Source organism: Rhipicephalus microplus, chromosome 1 (assembly GCF_043290135.1).
Source record: "Rhipicephalus microplus isolate Deutch F79 chromosome 1, USDA_Rmic, whole genome shotgun sequence".
NCBI lineage: Eukaryota > Metazoa > Arthropoda > Arachnida > Ixodida > Ixodidae > Rhipicephalus > Rhipicephalus microplus.
The window spans coordinates 278539410-278552711 of NC_134700.1; the positions used below are offsets into that span (position 1 = coordinate 278539410).

The 13302-nt window shown below is 46.0% G+C and overlaps 1 protein-coding gene across 2 annotated transcripts in view; it reads right to left on the reverse strand.

Moving 5' to 3' along the window:
- Positions 1-7749: 7749 nt before the first annotated feature.
- The window catches only part of Cdc27 (cell division cycle protein 27), a 55656-nt gene continuing 50103 nt past the window's right edge, over positions 7750-13302 (reverse strand). For both annotated transcript variants that reach the window (XM_037436212.2, XM_037436211.2), the window contains 2 exons: positions 9249-9402; positions 7750-8314 (listed from right to left, as the gene is read on the reverse strand). In XM_037436212.2, coding sequence (XP_037292109.2) covers positions 8193-8314; positions 9249-9402 — 276 coding nt within the window. In that variant the 3' untranslated portion in view covers positions 7750-8192. The remainder of the gene's footprint in view (positions 8315-9248; positions 9403-13302) is intronic.

Genomic DNA, 13302 nt, shown 5'->3' on the forward strand with positions numbered 1-13302 from the left:
AGACGGTCGCTCGCTTATTTTATCGAAGTTCGCCGTTACTGCCCGAGCGAATCAGCACTCCTCCCTCAGCGTTGCAGTTGGTGGCTACTTTGCGTCAAATCAACTGCTTTGGGACCCCGTCTATTGACGAAAATTTCAGGTTGGCTTCGTGGATCGTTTCTTGCTAATTTTGAACTCGTGTTTCGACACACTAAGCAGGCAATTTTCTTGTTATTTGCCACGAAAATGCACCGTTTCCAAGCTTTGCCGTCGAGTCATCCGATGCGCGCGACCGTTCTAACCCGGCGAGCTGGTTCTCACAATTAACGAGGTCTGTATGAGCACTGTCAACTGGAGCCTCGCGAAATTCCGCTTCCACGCCCGCCCTTAAGGAGACCACGGGCAGTCACAGAGCGAATGCTACAGGCGGACACGTATCCATCTCCGTTTATTTGTGCAGAGTTCATAGCAGGCATGGACCCGGGCTGTCCACGCAGCGGACATCTGAGGTGTACACCTCAGCACGTACTATGGCAGCGTCACGACCTCCACAGGGGGCTAGTCGCTTGCTGGATTTCGTGCCGACCGGTTGTGCGCCCGCGCGCTTGCGATCTTCGGCGTCATCGTAGCTCTGGCCGACTGGGCTCGCCCTACGTCACCTCCTGCCGCCGACGACCTTCGACGACAGCGTAGCTCTGACTTACTGGACCTGCTCTACGCCATCTACAAACGCCGACAACATCTCTCGCAAGTGTACCCCGTCCTCGGACTCCAGTGACCGTGCTTCCATCTTTCCTGTCTCTCCTATCCCCTCAGTTTGTTGTTGCTTCTTCTTCCTCTTTTCTACACCTTTACTTCTACCCTTTTTATCTCTCCTCACCCCCATCCCTTGTGAGCTCTGTGGCGGTGTCGCTCACTGAAGCAGACAATAACGGGGCTCACTTTTCTCTTCCTTTCTCTTTCTTAAGAACCACTCCGCCGACCTCCACAGGGGCTCAGGGTCTCCCTCTATATACGGAGAAAGACTGTCTCCGCTCCGGCTCCTCACTCACTCCACCTAGGAAGAGCAGCTCAAGGCTGTCCAAAAAGCCCTCTAGGTCGCCGAGACTCTCAACCTCGCGGCTCCACCATGGGTGCGGCCTGAAGACGGTACCCTAGGACAGGGACGCTCTTCTTTTTCTCAGGGCCAAATAAAGTTTTGCCTGGTGCGCATCGAAAAGTGCACCAACACGAGACACTGCGCAACTACAAAGACGGAATGACGAAGTCGCGTGCATGTTGCAAACGCATGGCAAGCACGGTGCTTGCCCTCTATGCTGATACTACGCACAAGTTTCTCGCCGTGAACTTAAAGAAATCTACGCCCAAATATGAAACTGGGCTGTTGATATTTAACCATATTTCACCATGTCAAACTGGACTGGTAATACTTATACTCTACTTATACTCTGTCATGATTTTCATGTTAGGGTCTGTCGCCAGTGTACGCCATGGAATCATGTCATACCATACTAGTTTTGCAACATGCCATGTAAACGAAACCACCGCAAAAGCTGCAGGACTATGAAATGTAAATCATGACATAAATGCCATATTATTCATGTTATGACTAGTCAGATATGTTCTTCCTACAGTCATGTTATGCCATACCAAGTTTGGTATTGATACCATTATCGAAACGGCCAGGAGAGCTATAAGTCGTAGGCGGCTAGACAGACAGACGGACAGACAGACAGAGAGACAGACAGACAGACAGCCAGACAGACAGACAGACAAATAGATAGATAGATAGATAGATAGATAGATAGATAGATAGATAGATAGATAGATAGATAGATAGATAGATAGATAGATAGATAGATAGATAGATAGATAGATAGATAGATAGATAGATAGATAGATAGATAGATAGATAGATACGCTCAATGTGGCCGAAGTTCGTTAAGAAATGCTTCGCATTTAAAAAGAGACATATTCTTGCTTATTCAAATTTTTTTTTTATTGATCACTACTAAAGGCTGTGCTGACACCATTTCTGTTCTGTTTGGCTACAAGTTTGACGATGATATTAAATAACATAGCTCCTTTAGCTACTTTTATCTTTAGTTCTGGTTCCTTTACAAATCCACCCAACGGCCACCCTGCCCCCAAACCCTCCATGCTCCTTTTCTTGCTGTACGATTAGGGCCTGACCACCCACACCCGTTACAACGCGTCAGCTCAATTTTGCACCGTGCAATTTTGACACGGTGCTCCGCCGACGACAAACTCTGGAGCTTTGCGGACACGCAGCGCCACCTGTCAACACAGTTTTGAGTAGTGTAAAGCCCGACTCCCTTGCACAGTTTGCTGCGCAACCAGGTGCAACTACGGCGTTCGAAACAACGATTGAGCTAAACATTAGCTAATTTGCGCATTGAACACTTACAAAAAGAGCTATGAATTTCTTTCTGCTAGTCAGACGCGTCACCTAACCGCCGTGAAGTGCTGGTTCACTCGCCAAAACGACGGCGAAAACAAGAGAACAAGCAACAGCTCCGCGCTCTACGAAAAAAAAGACCCCAGTCGACGCTACTGTTGCGTTGTGAATTGTCACAGGCGTAAAGGGCTACAGTTATAATAATTTCCGCAGCTTTCGCGAAGCAGAACGGCGAAAGCGCTAGATATGGGCCGTTTGCAAAAGTGTTAGCTAAGCGAATTACGCGCGTTCTCCACAGCCGTTCGAATGAGAAAGTGTGATAATATAGGTCTTCTGTTATTGTTTTGAGTAGCCTTCACGGAGAACCGTGGTAACTTTGATTATGAAGCTTAACAGAGCCTCTGACCGCGGTGCACACCGTGCAGCAGTAGACAGATAACGCGCTTTTTGTCCACCATTAAGCTCTGCCTCCTTTTTTTCTTTCGAAGAAGGGACCGCGCTCGCAGTCAATGAAGGATCGAAAGGGTCGATACTTAAGCAATCTTCGATAAACCGCACTCGTGCGCACCGGGGCGCTGATGATTGAAGGAAACGGCGCACCCAGGCGCTAGGTGCGATTTTAGGTCAAAAGCCTCGCATGCTAAGAACTTTGATTATGAAGCTTAAACGGTGCACGCCGTGCAGCAGTAGACAGGTGACGCGCGCGATAAACATGGCACACGCCACCGCCACCGATAATTTCAAGTTCCGTCTTTAACTATAGGAAACGCGAACAAGTACGTCATAGATGTAAATCGCAAATTGATCGCGACCACAATCAGGTCTTTCTTGCCGTTGGTCTCCGCCATTGCCGGAGCTAACTCGGAGGCCTTTTGCTGTACACCGGAAAAGCTGACACGCATGTATCCCCATAAGCAGTATATACAAACGGATAACAACCATCAAGAGAACATCACAGCACGCGTAATAAAACAGTACAATGCATCGAAAGCGAAGATCGATAGAGAATACAACTTCAAAGGCGTAAATCGCTAGGGCTATTCGTGCCGGACAAAGCGAGCTCCGTACCACTGTCGTAAGATAGATTGCGCGTGTAAATGTACCTCATCGCTTCGGCATCTTGTATATGACCAAATTAAACGCATTTAGGCGTTACACAACGCACGTCAGAGTGCGGTGTCTCGGACTCGCATGCGATGCTCGCTTGCACTTCAACTGCCAGTTGCAGTACACCGAAATAAACGACATATTTCGCATTGTAGCCGCAGTTCGTTTTGATGAGCTTCCTAATTCTCTGAAGCGAGGTTGGATTGAAGGAAGAAGCTTGTCAGGTACTTGATATTCGGGAAACCGCACCTCAGGCACAACGAAAAAGCGGGGCCTACGCACTTTCGCTTACGAGCGGCTCTCCTTGCACTACCCATTTATGGCCAGCGCGTCGATGGGGGCGCTGGTGGCGGCGTTTTTCGCAGCGCCACTTGGGAAGAGTCTGAGTGGGCGTGCAGCTTCGCTAGCCGCGGGCTCTCCCTCTCATAGGGCGAGGCGCCACGCCAGTAATATCCGCGCCGACGCGCTGTAATGGGGCCTTTACCTCAGCCATGAACCATTGCGTGCGACAGCTCACGCACCCTTTCGAGTTTGAAATCCCACCTCATGGGTTCATCGCCGACTTACGCATACGGCAATGCACTTCGTGGGCATGCGTGAGAACGCAGCGACGAGCTAAAATGTGGCGAACACGGACCTGCCGAAGGAACACATTCAGCAGTGCAATGGACCCGGGCACCATTTATCGTTAGCTGCTGCAAACATACAGAGTGGACCGCTTGGCGGCACCAGTCGAAGCCGTTGGAGGCCACGCAGCAGAACGTTCGAGTTAACCATGCTGATGGCTGTAAGCATGGCAACCAATACACATTTTTTGACGGTACTAGACAATTTCTTTATTTAGCACAGAAGACTACTAAATGCGACAAATAACAAAGGGCTTGGCTTTTACTACAGTTTTTATTACGCTTATATACAGATAAAAATATATGCATCCTAGCGAAAAAAAAAAAACTGACTTCAATTCCTAAATCAAGTAAAACAATATGCAAAGAAAATAAACAAAGCAAGTCTCAAGGAATCATAAAACATCAACTATTCAAGCGGCAATTATGAGAGGAAAGAACTTAAGTTGCTGACAAAATGTGCACTCTGAATGTCTTTCAAAACAGCAATTAATGAGAAGAAAAAAAAGTGATGACCTGCAAAAATATATGTACACTAGCTATACAATATATCCATATAAATTTCAATTCACTCATTGCATCATGACCAAGGAAAGGGGGCATTATTTTCATCACACAAACACGGGCTAGACAGTCACCGTTACGTAGCCACTCAAAAATGACTTCAGTCTCCTAAAAAAACTACACTTGCTTCCAAAGCATATTTCTGTCCGCTCATGAAAAAAAGCGTAAAACTACAAAACACCTGTGCAGCTGCACAACGAGCATTCTGAAAGCTTCCCATTTCGAAACTAAGAAGTTTCAGCATTTAGAAAAATGTGAAGAAAGAATGAAACACTAACTGCATCTACTGGCAGTACAGTTACGACAAATAGGTGTCTGCTTCACACTGCAAATGTAAATGCACACAAAACCCTACAGCTTAGTTAGCTCATGTTCCAGTCATCACTTTTTAAGCCATGCCAAATCAACCACACCTTTTTTTTTTGGCTGTTCTCACCGATTAGCAACAGAGTTCAACTAGTCAAACGACACTACAATGTGAGAGCAGCTTACGATTAACATGAACTTTGCCAAAGCTTCAGTTGCTGTGTAAGGGACAAGGACTATTACACTGTTAAGCCGGCGCACAGGCTGGAGTTGGTGCTCGCTTCTGCAAGTTGTCTGTAGTGGTTCCAGGTGGCATATCGACAAGTCACACTACACTCTAAGAAAATATGGAGTATTCGGGGAGTAGTTCTGCTAAACAATAACCGTCATCTGACATGCTCGTGTTTCCTTTCTCGAAAACCTGGTGCACACCACTTTCTTGTCGGGAATGCTATGTCACCGATTACGAGTGTGTCGCTTGCGACCGCACACTACCGGAACTGTGGTGATAACGCGAAGAAAGTACTCGAAGCAGTTGACGATTATTGCTGTGTAGCAGAAACACTCCCCAAATACTCAGTTTTTTTTTTAAGAGTGTACATACACGCATTGGAAGAGAAGATAACCTTAGCATCGGATTCACCGTGTTAAAGTTGGCTACTTTCGATATAAAAAAATTGGTTTGTTGCTTGAGCCTACATGTAAATGAAGTTTTCTTGTTTTGCGATACCCTTTTTAAACAGAGCTGCAAGATGATCTGCCTATGCAAAGAGAATGACTGTTGAGGTCATCTACACTGGCAATGCATGTATGCAGTAACAATATGCCACTATGTATGTAGCCCAGCTGTTCCTAAGCAAATGTAGTTGAAAATTTGCATTTGACCCATACTCTCGTGTTCCCTTCAACAATGAGAAGCCGCTGCACATTCAAGCAAGCTATGCAAGACTGCTTGGATCGACGTCTGGAAAAGCAGATACCAATTGGCAGCAATATTTTTTTTACAGTGTGCTCGGAAGGCATCCCACTAAGCGGCAGCATAAGCAGATTGAGTAGCTGTCAAACTACGAGTGGCTAACAGCGACCCTTCATTTCTATGTTAGCTAGATGACAGTGTTCAAAGGCAGAGCCTGTGCAGGCAAACTCAAATACTACAAGCTACATTGTTGCCAACTTTTTAATACAGTGAAGTGCCCATGGGATACTAAATTGGTGATTATTTTTTTTTTTGTGCAAGGCAATGTTTCCAGCACTTCAGTGTAACTTTTAGTTTGCTTATTGACAACATCACTATGTTAATAACAAAACATTCATTAAGGATGAAACTTGCCCATGCTTAGGATCCATAATTCAGACCCTCCAGCATTCACTTATGTTTGCATTAATTATGATAAGAGAGGGTTTACAGAAGGTTTAAAAATGGGTCCAATCATCTCAGAGAGCCCGGGATCTCATGCCGCTCAGCAAACCACACAGCAAGAAAGAACACAATTTAAGAACTAGAGAAAATTAAAACTAATTAGGAATATGCATGCCCCAATACTGAATTACCAAAACAATGCTAGTGGCGAGATAGAGCCTGCTTTTGTTTAAACCACAGTGTCGCATCTTGCAACAGTAACACAATTGCTTGTTATGCTGTGTGATGGTGTGAATTGCACCCCAACTTTGTCTACATTAAGCACATTGGGAAGAAAGAACTTTTTGAAGATTTCGTGACAAGATCATTCAGATGTACCTGCATGTAAAGACAGTTTTAAAAAATTAGAAGTGCTTGCAGTAACTTAAAACTCAAATAGAAACAACTTTACAAAGGCAAACTATTTAGTACACACAAAAAGTGCAAGAGAGCTTTGAAATATGCTGGAAGCACTTTAACTTCAGAAAGTTCAATGCCAAAATTCACTAAGACATCTAAGCTCAATGACTCTTCAGCTGTTCCAATACTTACATCTTCCAAGGTACGAAATTTGCATTTCTTTTATTATACACCACCGAGAAAGGTCCTGAAAAAAATTAGCGCCGCATCTGTTCGAGCCAGCACAACAATAAAACAAGCCCTGCAGTAAAACTCTGTATTTGTTGCCGAAGTATGTACACACGGACATGCCACACAAAGGTTGAGCCCACCGGAAAGTTCTGATTTACTACTGCCTTCATCTACTGCGTTCGCTTATAATTAAGCTTTTCCAAAAGAGTGTGAACGCGCTTGCGCTGCGTATGTGGAGTGTACAAGATTTAGCATGTGTTTCAGCGTTCACTTGAAGACTATGACATGTGGCCTATCCATGCTTCTTGCTTTTCACTTATGCAACACACCGAAATTTACAGTCGTTAAATTTAAGGTAGACAGTCCGAGCAGCCACGATCTCTACAATAGAACCTTACAAGCGTCTAATATGCCAGAATCATAATTTTACAAGAAAACATATCCAAAACACATGATTGTATGGAACTATTTGATACATAAGCCACGCGGCCGAGTAAGGGTTACATTTTTTTTCTTTAAATGCCAATATCAGGTTTCATATCTTTTAGACCAGTCTCCAAAACAAAAATTAAAATATAACTCTGTTTCAGAACCAAGTACGAAATTCCGCGTCTTGCGGTAATGTATCCGGCTAAAAGTAGGCGGTTTTCACATTGAATCTCACAACTACATCCCTATGGCAGAAGTCCCCTCTGTGTTCAACGTGCCTCTTTGTTGTTTCACCCTTTCACGAAAAAAAGACAATGAAATGCATCGGGAAAATTCCATGAAAATGTACTATTAAAGCGTACATTATGACACTGCCTGTACAACAAGTGCTGAACAGTGCATGGGTGTGAGCAAGAACGCTATCGCGTTAATTTTACACCTGGCTCTTTCAGAACGCCACAAGGGAAGTTGGGCAACATTGCAAACATGCACACGCACAGGTACACGCACACCGGAAAAAAAAAAGATGCCAACCAACCAAAACAACTTAATTAAAATGAAGACATGCCCTTAGAGGACCCAGGTCAACTGCATTCACAGGACAAGGCCCTTCACAAATCATCTGCACTTCAGCGCAATTGTTACAGCTTCTTGGCAAAACCGCCCTGTCTCGCTTCGCTCAAAATGTTCACCCTCCAAAGTTCCTCACAGACACTGCCGAAAAGCAACCCGCAGTGCAGCTTTTCACGCCTAACTGCTGGCACGTATGGCACTAGAATCCATCGTCACTTTCCATTGACTGGAGATGCATGTCATTCAGGTCTGCCACAGAGCTCCCGTGCGACGATTCTGGGTCTATGGGATTGGACTCGATGCTCCCAGAGTCGTCAACCGCTGGAAGAGCAAAATTTGATTATATACGCACTGGCACGATTCTGAGGACACTAGTGAAAGGAAGACGAAACACAATGTCTCTATAACCACTTGCATGGCATAGTTGTGAGAATGAAAGAAGGGTTTGCGAAACAAGCGAAAAGAAAGATGTGGAGAATGAAGGGCACATGGCCCACATGCCTAAGTAGCAGCCACACATTTACACCATGGAGTGCACATGCTTCGCCCGCTAACGAGCATGACAGGGAGCATACACAGAAGGAGTACAGTAAATATAGTGTTCTGTGTGCACCCTGCTCCTCGAAACTAGGAGGATAGATAATTTAAGGGAGCAGAAACAAATTACATAACAGTGCAAAATGTGATTGGTATTAGTTATTTTGGTCATCAAATGCTAGAGCACCCGTTAAGAGACTGCAATTCGATTGTAGGTGACTACAAAGGTGCATGTTTCACACGCTCTAATGTTTTATAAATGTGAAGTAGGCACTCAGCGTAGCCCCATCACTCCTCCATGGGAGGACATTTTTCTGCACCCTCGACTCATCACTGCCCACAGTGCAACTGGAACAGCTAAACCAATAACAGCCGTTGCAGTTCTATGCACCAAACCACGAAACGAATACGAGAGACACTACAGAGGAGGGCGCACTGTAGAGAAATTTCAAACATGTGGCGGTTCTTTATTATGCACCCAAGTCTAAGCATATGGCTCTAGCATTTCGCCTCCATTGAGACGCGGCCGCCGCGCCCAGACTTGACCTTCTCATCTTCAGGCAAGCAGTCGGGCCCTATAAATGCTTCAACATCGCGGGAGATGAAACAGCCAGAGTGCAGAAGCTCTTCGGTCGTGAGACGTTAGGGAAAAACAACCAACTTGAAGGTCCAAAGAATGAAAAAAAAAAAAAAAAAGAAGAGAGAAAACTCCACTTACACAGTTGATGGACAGCGGCAATGTCTTCTTCGTCATGGCTGAAGCGCTTGTCGATGGACTCCTTGATCTGGTTGTTGGCACCCTTAGGGTCCAAATCCATGGCCCACGAAAAATTCATTAGGGCTAGGTGGGTGTTGCCCAACTTTTTGTGAACCTGCATACAAGATACAACCAGGACTTGACACCGTTGACGAAAATGACATCCGGCCTTTATTTTTTAAACGCCATTGTGATGTTTTAAATCTTCGTTTAATGATTATTTCTTGATCAACTTTGATCAAACATGCCAAGTTTATGTGCGTTTATGTGCTATTTCAAACATCAAATTATTTTTCTAATGAAATATGTAGTTTTTAGAATGTAGTTTTGCGAAACAAGCAAAAAGAAAGACTAAATGAGTTACGAAGTCATTCAAAACCATATTTACTCACGTAATCCTCGCACTCCTATGATTCTCACCCCCCCCCCCCCCCCTCCATTGCCCAACAAAAATATGATTTTTTTTCGCAAGTAATTATTGCACACCCAAAAATTGCAGCCGAAATGTCTTCTGCTCCTTCCAACCACTGGTGATGACAGCGCACGGCAGCCTGGGGTCATCTCATATGCATTACCGTAAAAACCCCCGTATAGCCCGGGGTTTTTTTCTAGATTTTAGGGTGCGAAATTTCGGCCCCGTACTATATGCGGGTCCCAAGAATTTTCGGCCCAAATTCAGTTTCGGTTTCGGCATAGCGCGGTGCTATCATCATCATCAGCTGTCTGCGCGCTTCTGCGCTAGGTAGTGTTAGCGGCGTTAGTCTTAACTGGTCAGTTGGTCAGTGGCCTTTGCTTCAACTTGGTGCCCATAATGACGGCCTCGATTTTGCTCCTGTGATTTTACGCCATGTCAGGACCGCGCAGGCAGTACTCTGCTGCTTTTAAAAGAAAAGTTATCGCTGCTGCCGAAACCATCGGCAACTGTGCCGCGGAGCGGCAGTTCGGAGTCAACGAGCGGAGCATTCGCGGTTGGCGGAAGCAGAAGGAAGCCCTCTTTGCATGCAGCGGCCAGCGAAAAAGTTTCCGCGGACCAAAAAATGGAGCATTTCCTGACGTGGAACGAGAACTCACAGACTTTGTGCGGGAGCAGCGAGCTGCACATCTCGCTGTCAACATCGAGCTGCTACAAGCGAAGGCAAGGGAGATCGCTCGAGACAAAGGCATTCAGCCGGAGGATTTCAAAGCGAGCAAGCATTGGGTGTCTCGCTTCATGCGCCGCGCTGGGTTCTCCCTACGTCGGCGTACGTCGATCTCCCAGAAGCTACCAGAGAGCTACGAAGAGCACCTCGTGGCTTTTCAAAGGTACATAATTGTGTTGCGAAAGGCAGTCCCCTTTCAGCTGGGCCAGATCGGCAACGCGGATCAGACGCCGGTCTACCTGGATATGCCCTCGGCGCTGACGGTGCATCAAAAAGGCTCCAGGCAAGTTATCGTGCGGTCGACTGGAAACGAAAAAACGCGGGTGACTGTAATGTTATCCTGCACGGCTGACGGTCGCAAGCTGCCACCCTACGTGGTGTTCAAACGAAAGACGCTGCCGAAGGGGGAGAAGTTCCCGAAAAATGTCGTCGTCCGCTGCCAGGACAAGGGGTGGATGGACGAATCGTTAGTCCTTGACTGGATAAAGTCCGTGTGGTGTCGACGGCCCGGAGCACTGCTGGGGCTCCCTTCGATGCTTGTGCTCGACGCGTTTCGGTGTCACCTGGCCGACTCCGTAAAGCGACTGCTGCGCGACTCCCGCACCGAGCTCGTCGTCATCCCGGGAGGGATGACATCACAGCTGCAGCCGCTTGATGTGTGCCTTAATAAGCCATTTAAGGACCATGTCAAGCGCCTGTACGTGGAGTGGATGAGGTCCGGAGAACCAGAAGTGACCCCTGCCGGACGGCTGAAACGGGCCTCGCCAGCGATGCTCTGCTCGTGGATAGTCGAGGCTTGGGCCTGCATTCCAGAGGCGCTCGTTTGCCGCGCCTTCAAAAAGTGCTCCATCTCCAACGCGCTTGATGGCACTGAGGATGATGTGCTGTGGGAGAACATTTCCGACAAGGGAGCTTCGGAAGAGAGTGCGTCCGACGACGAGGATGAATGAAATGTCAATAAATGCATTTTTTCCATTTTCCTCGGACTATATTCGGGTGAAAACTTTTTTTCTCACGTTTGCTATCCCCGAATTACACCCCGGACTATATGCGGGTCCGAGCTATATGCGGGTTTTTACGGTATTGCTTACTCTCAACGCATAGAGATGCAATTCAATTCCAGGCAAGCCAAAGCAGCAAGTGTGCATTGGGACGTTAGGGTGCCTAGAATGGGGAGGTGTGAAAAGCGAGCCGCGTTTCCCTTGCCCGAAAGTGTCGCATTGCGCGGTCTCTCCAATAAGCCAAAACATGCCGTGACACTTAAATGCACTGCCAGCTGACATGGGGAAGACCGTAGTGTAGGCCACTGCAACAGTCAGCGTTCCACATGGTTTTACAAGTGCTTTCTGTTAGTGTGCATTGAGAGGAATGGCGTCTGCGAAATTAAGAAAAATCAGGGACCGTGATTCGTGTCAGGCACTGCCACCAGGGGTATGGAATATGCAGGGGCAGAAGTGTCACTTTCCCCTGCGCCGGCAGACTGATAGATTGCAGTTTGGAAGCTTGCCACGCCCAAGGCCGATAAAGCTATAATATTTCTTCATTGTGGGGCTAAGAAGAAAAAAAAAGTATATGGAAATACCCCGGCTCATACCATCAGTAAAACGGGGATAAAGCTATGCAAGAAAATTCGACCACCCAAGAAAAACAAACATTTTGGCTCAAGTTAAATGTATAGAAGCCAAACAAGTGCTACAAAAGTCTTATGTGAATTTGTGAAAAACACCAGCAGCTAAATTACTAAACGATTTGCAGAGCTCTTAAAGAACTGAACGATTGCTTTGCTGAGTGCATTCATCTAAACGTTCTATTTTCTTTTTTGGTTTTACTGCATTATATTTTCATAGAGTATACAAAGCAACACAGTGATGCTCACCTTGCGTAGAGACATAACAAATAACAAAAATGCATGCATCAAGCCCCTATAAAGCATTGCAAAACAGCTGCAAAGTTAGATAACTATAAAAGTGGATATTTAAGGCCTGCTGTACCCAAAGTTTGAAGACCAAGGCATCTACAAGCTAGAAGAGGCTGCGTATTTCAACAAGATGCTTATGAATTGCCTGTTCACTACCATTAGCGGATCCTCATCCGTAAGTAAACAGAGCAAGGAGCATGTCAGAGTGCTGTTTGTTGCCAATGTAAGCTTCAGTTCTAGATGCTGGAGAAGGCAGATAAGCCATAGCACAATTACAGAATGCAGCATTTCCCAAGGAATGCATCTACACAAACTACAAGCTAGCATGGATGACTGCTGCTATTATTGAGGACTATGTGCACCTTATGAATAGACTGTTCGAAGCAAAGAACCAGCAAGTGCTTTCGATAAATAGAAATTGTCCTAGCCAAGAGAACACAGGCATTGAATGGGTTACTCGAAGGTCGCAGGTTCAGATGCTGCTGGTGGCAAGTTATCTTTTCATCCACTTTTATTTCTTCACATTTACATTACAATTACTTCTAACAACATCCTTTATACGTACTTTCCCAGGCATGATTGTCTATTAGTTCTTATTAACAAGGCGATCACTTTGGAATTTTCGACTGCACACAACTGCGGTACTGCAACTGACGGATCAAGGCACCATTAAAGACCACTCAGAAGCTGGACTCTTTTGCAGTGCATGTTCACAGCGTGCCGGCTCTTCGTGCACCGTTAACAGAGACACTGACGATGACCGGATCAGCGGCGATCTGCGTGAGGCTGTTCATTAAATTGCTGGCCAAGATGTAGAAAAAGACTTTCCAGACGTTTGTGTTGGCTGACATCGCTCCCATGAACGTGGAGATTATTGACACTGTGTAGTGGCCTCAACAAGAACGGGGAGACGTGAAGTGCAGATGTAGGAGTGCCTATGCTTGCTGCGAAATAAAGC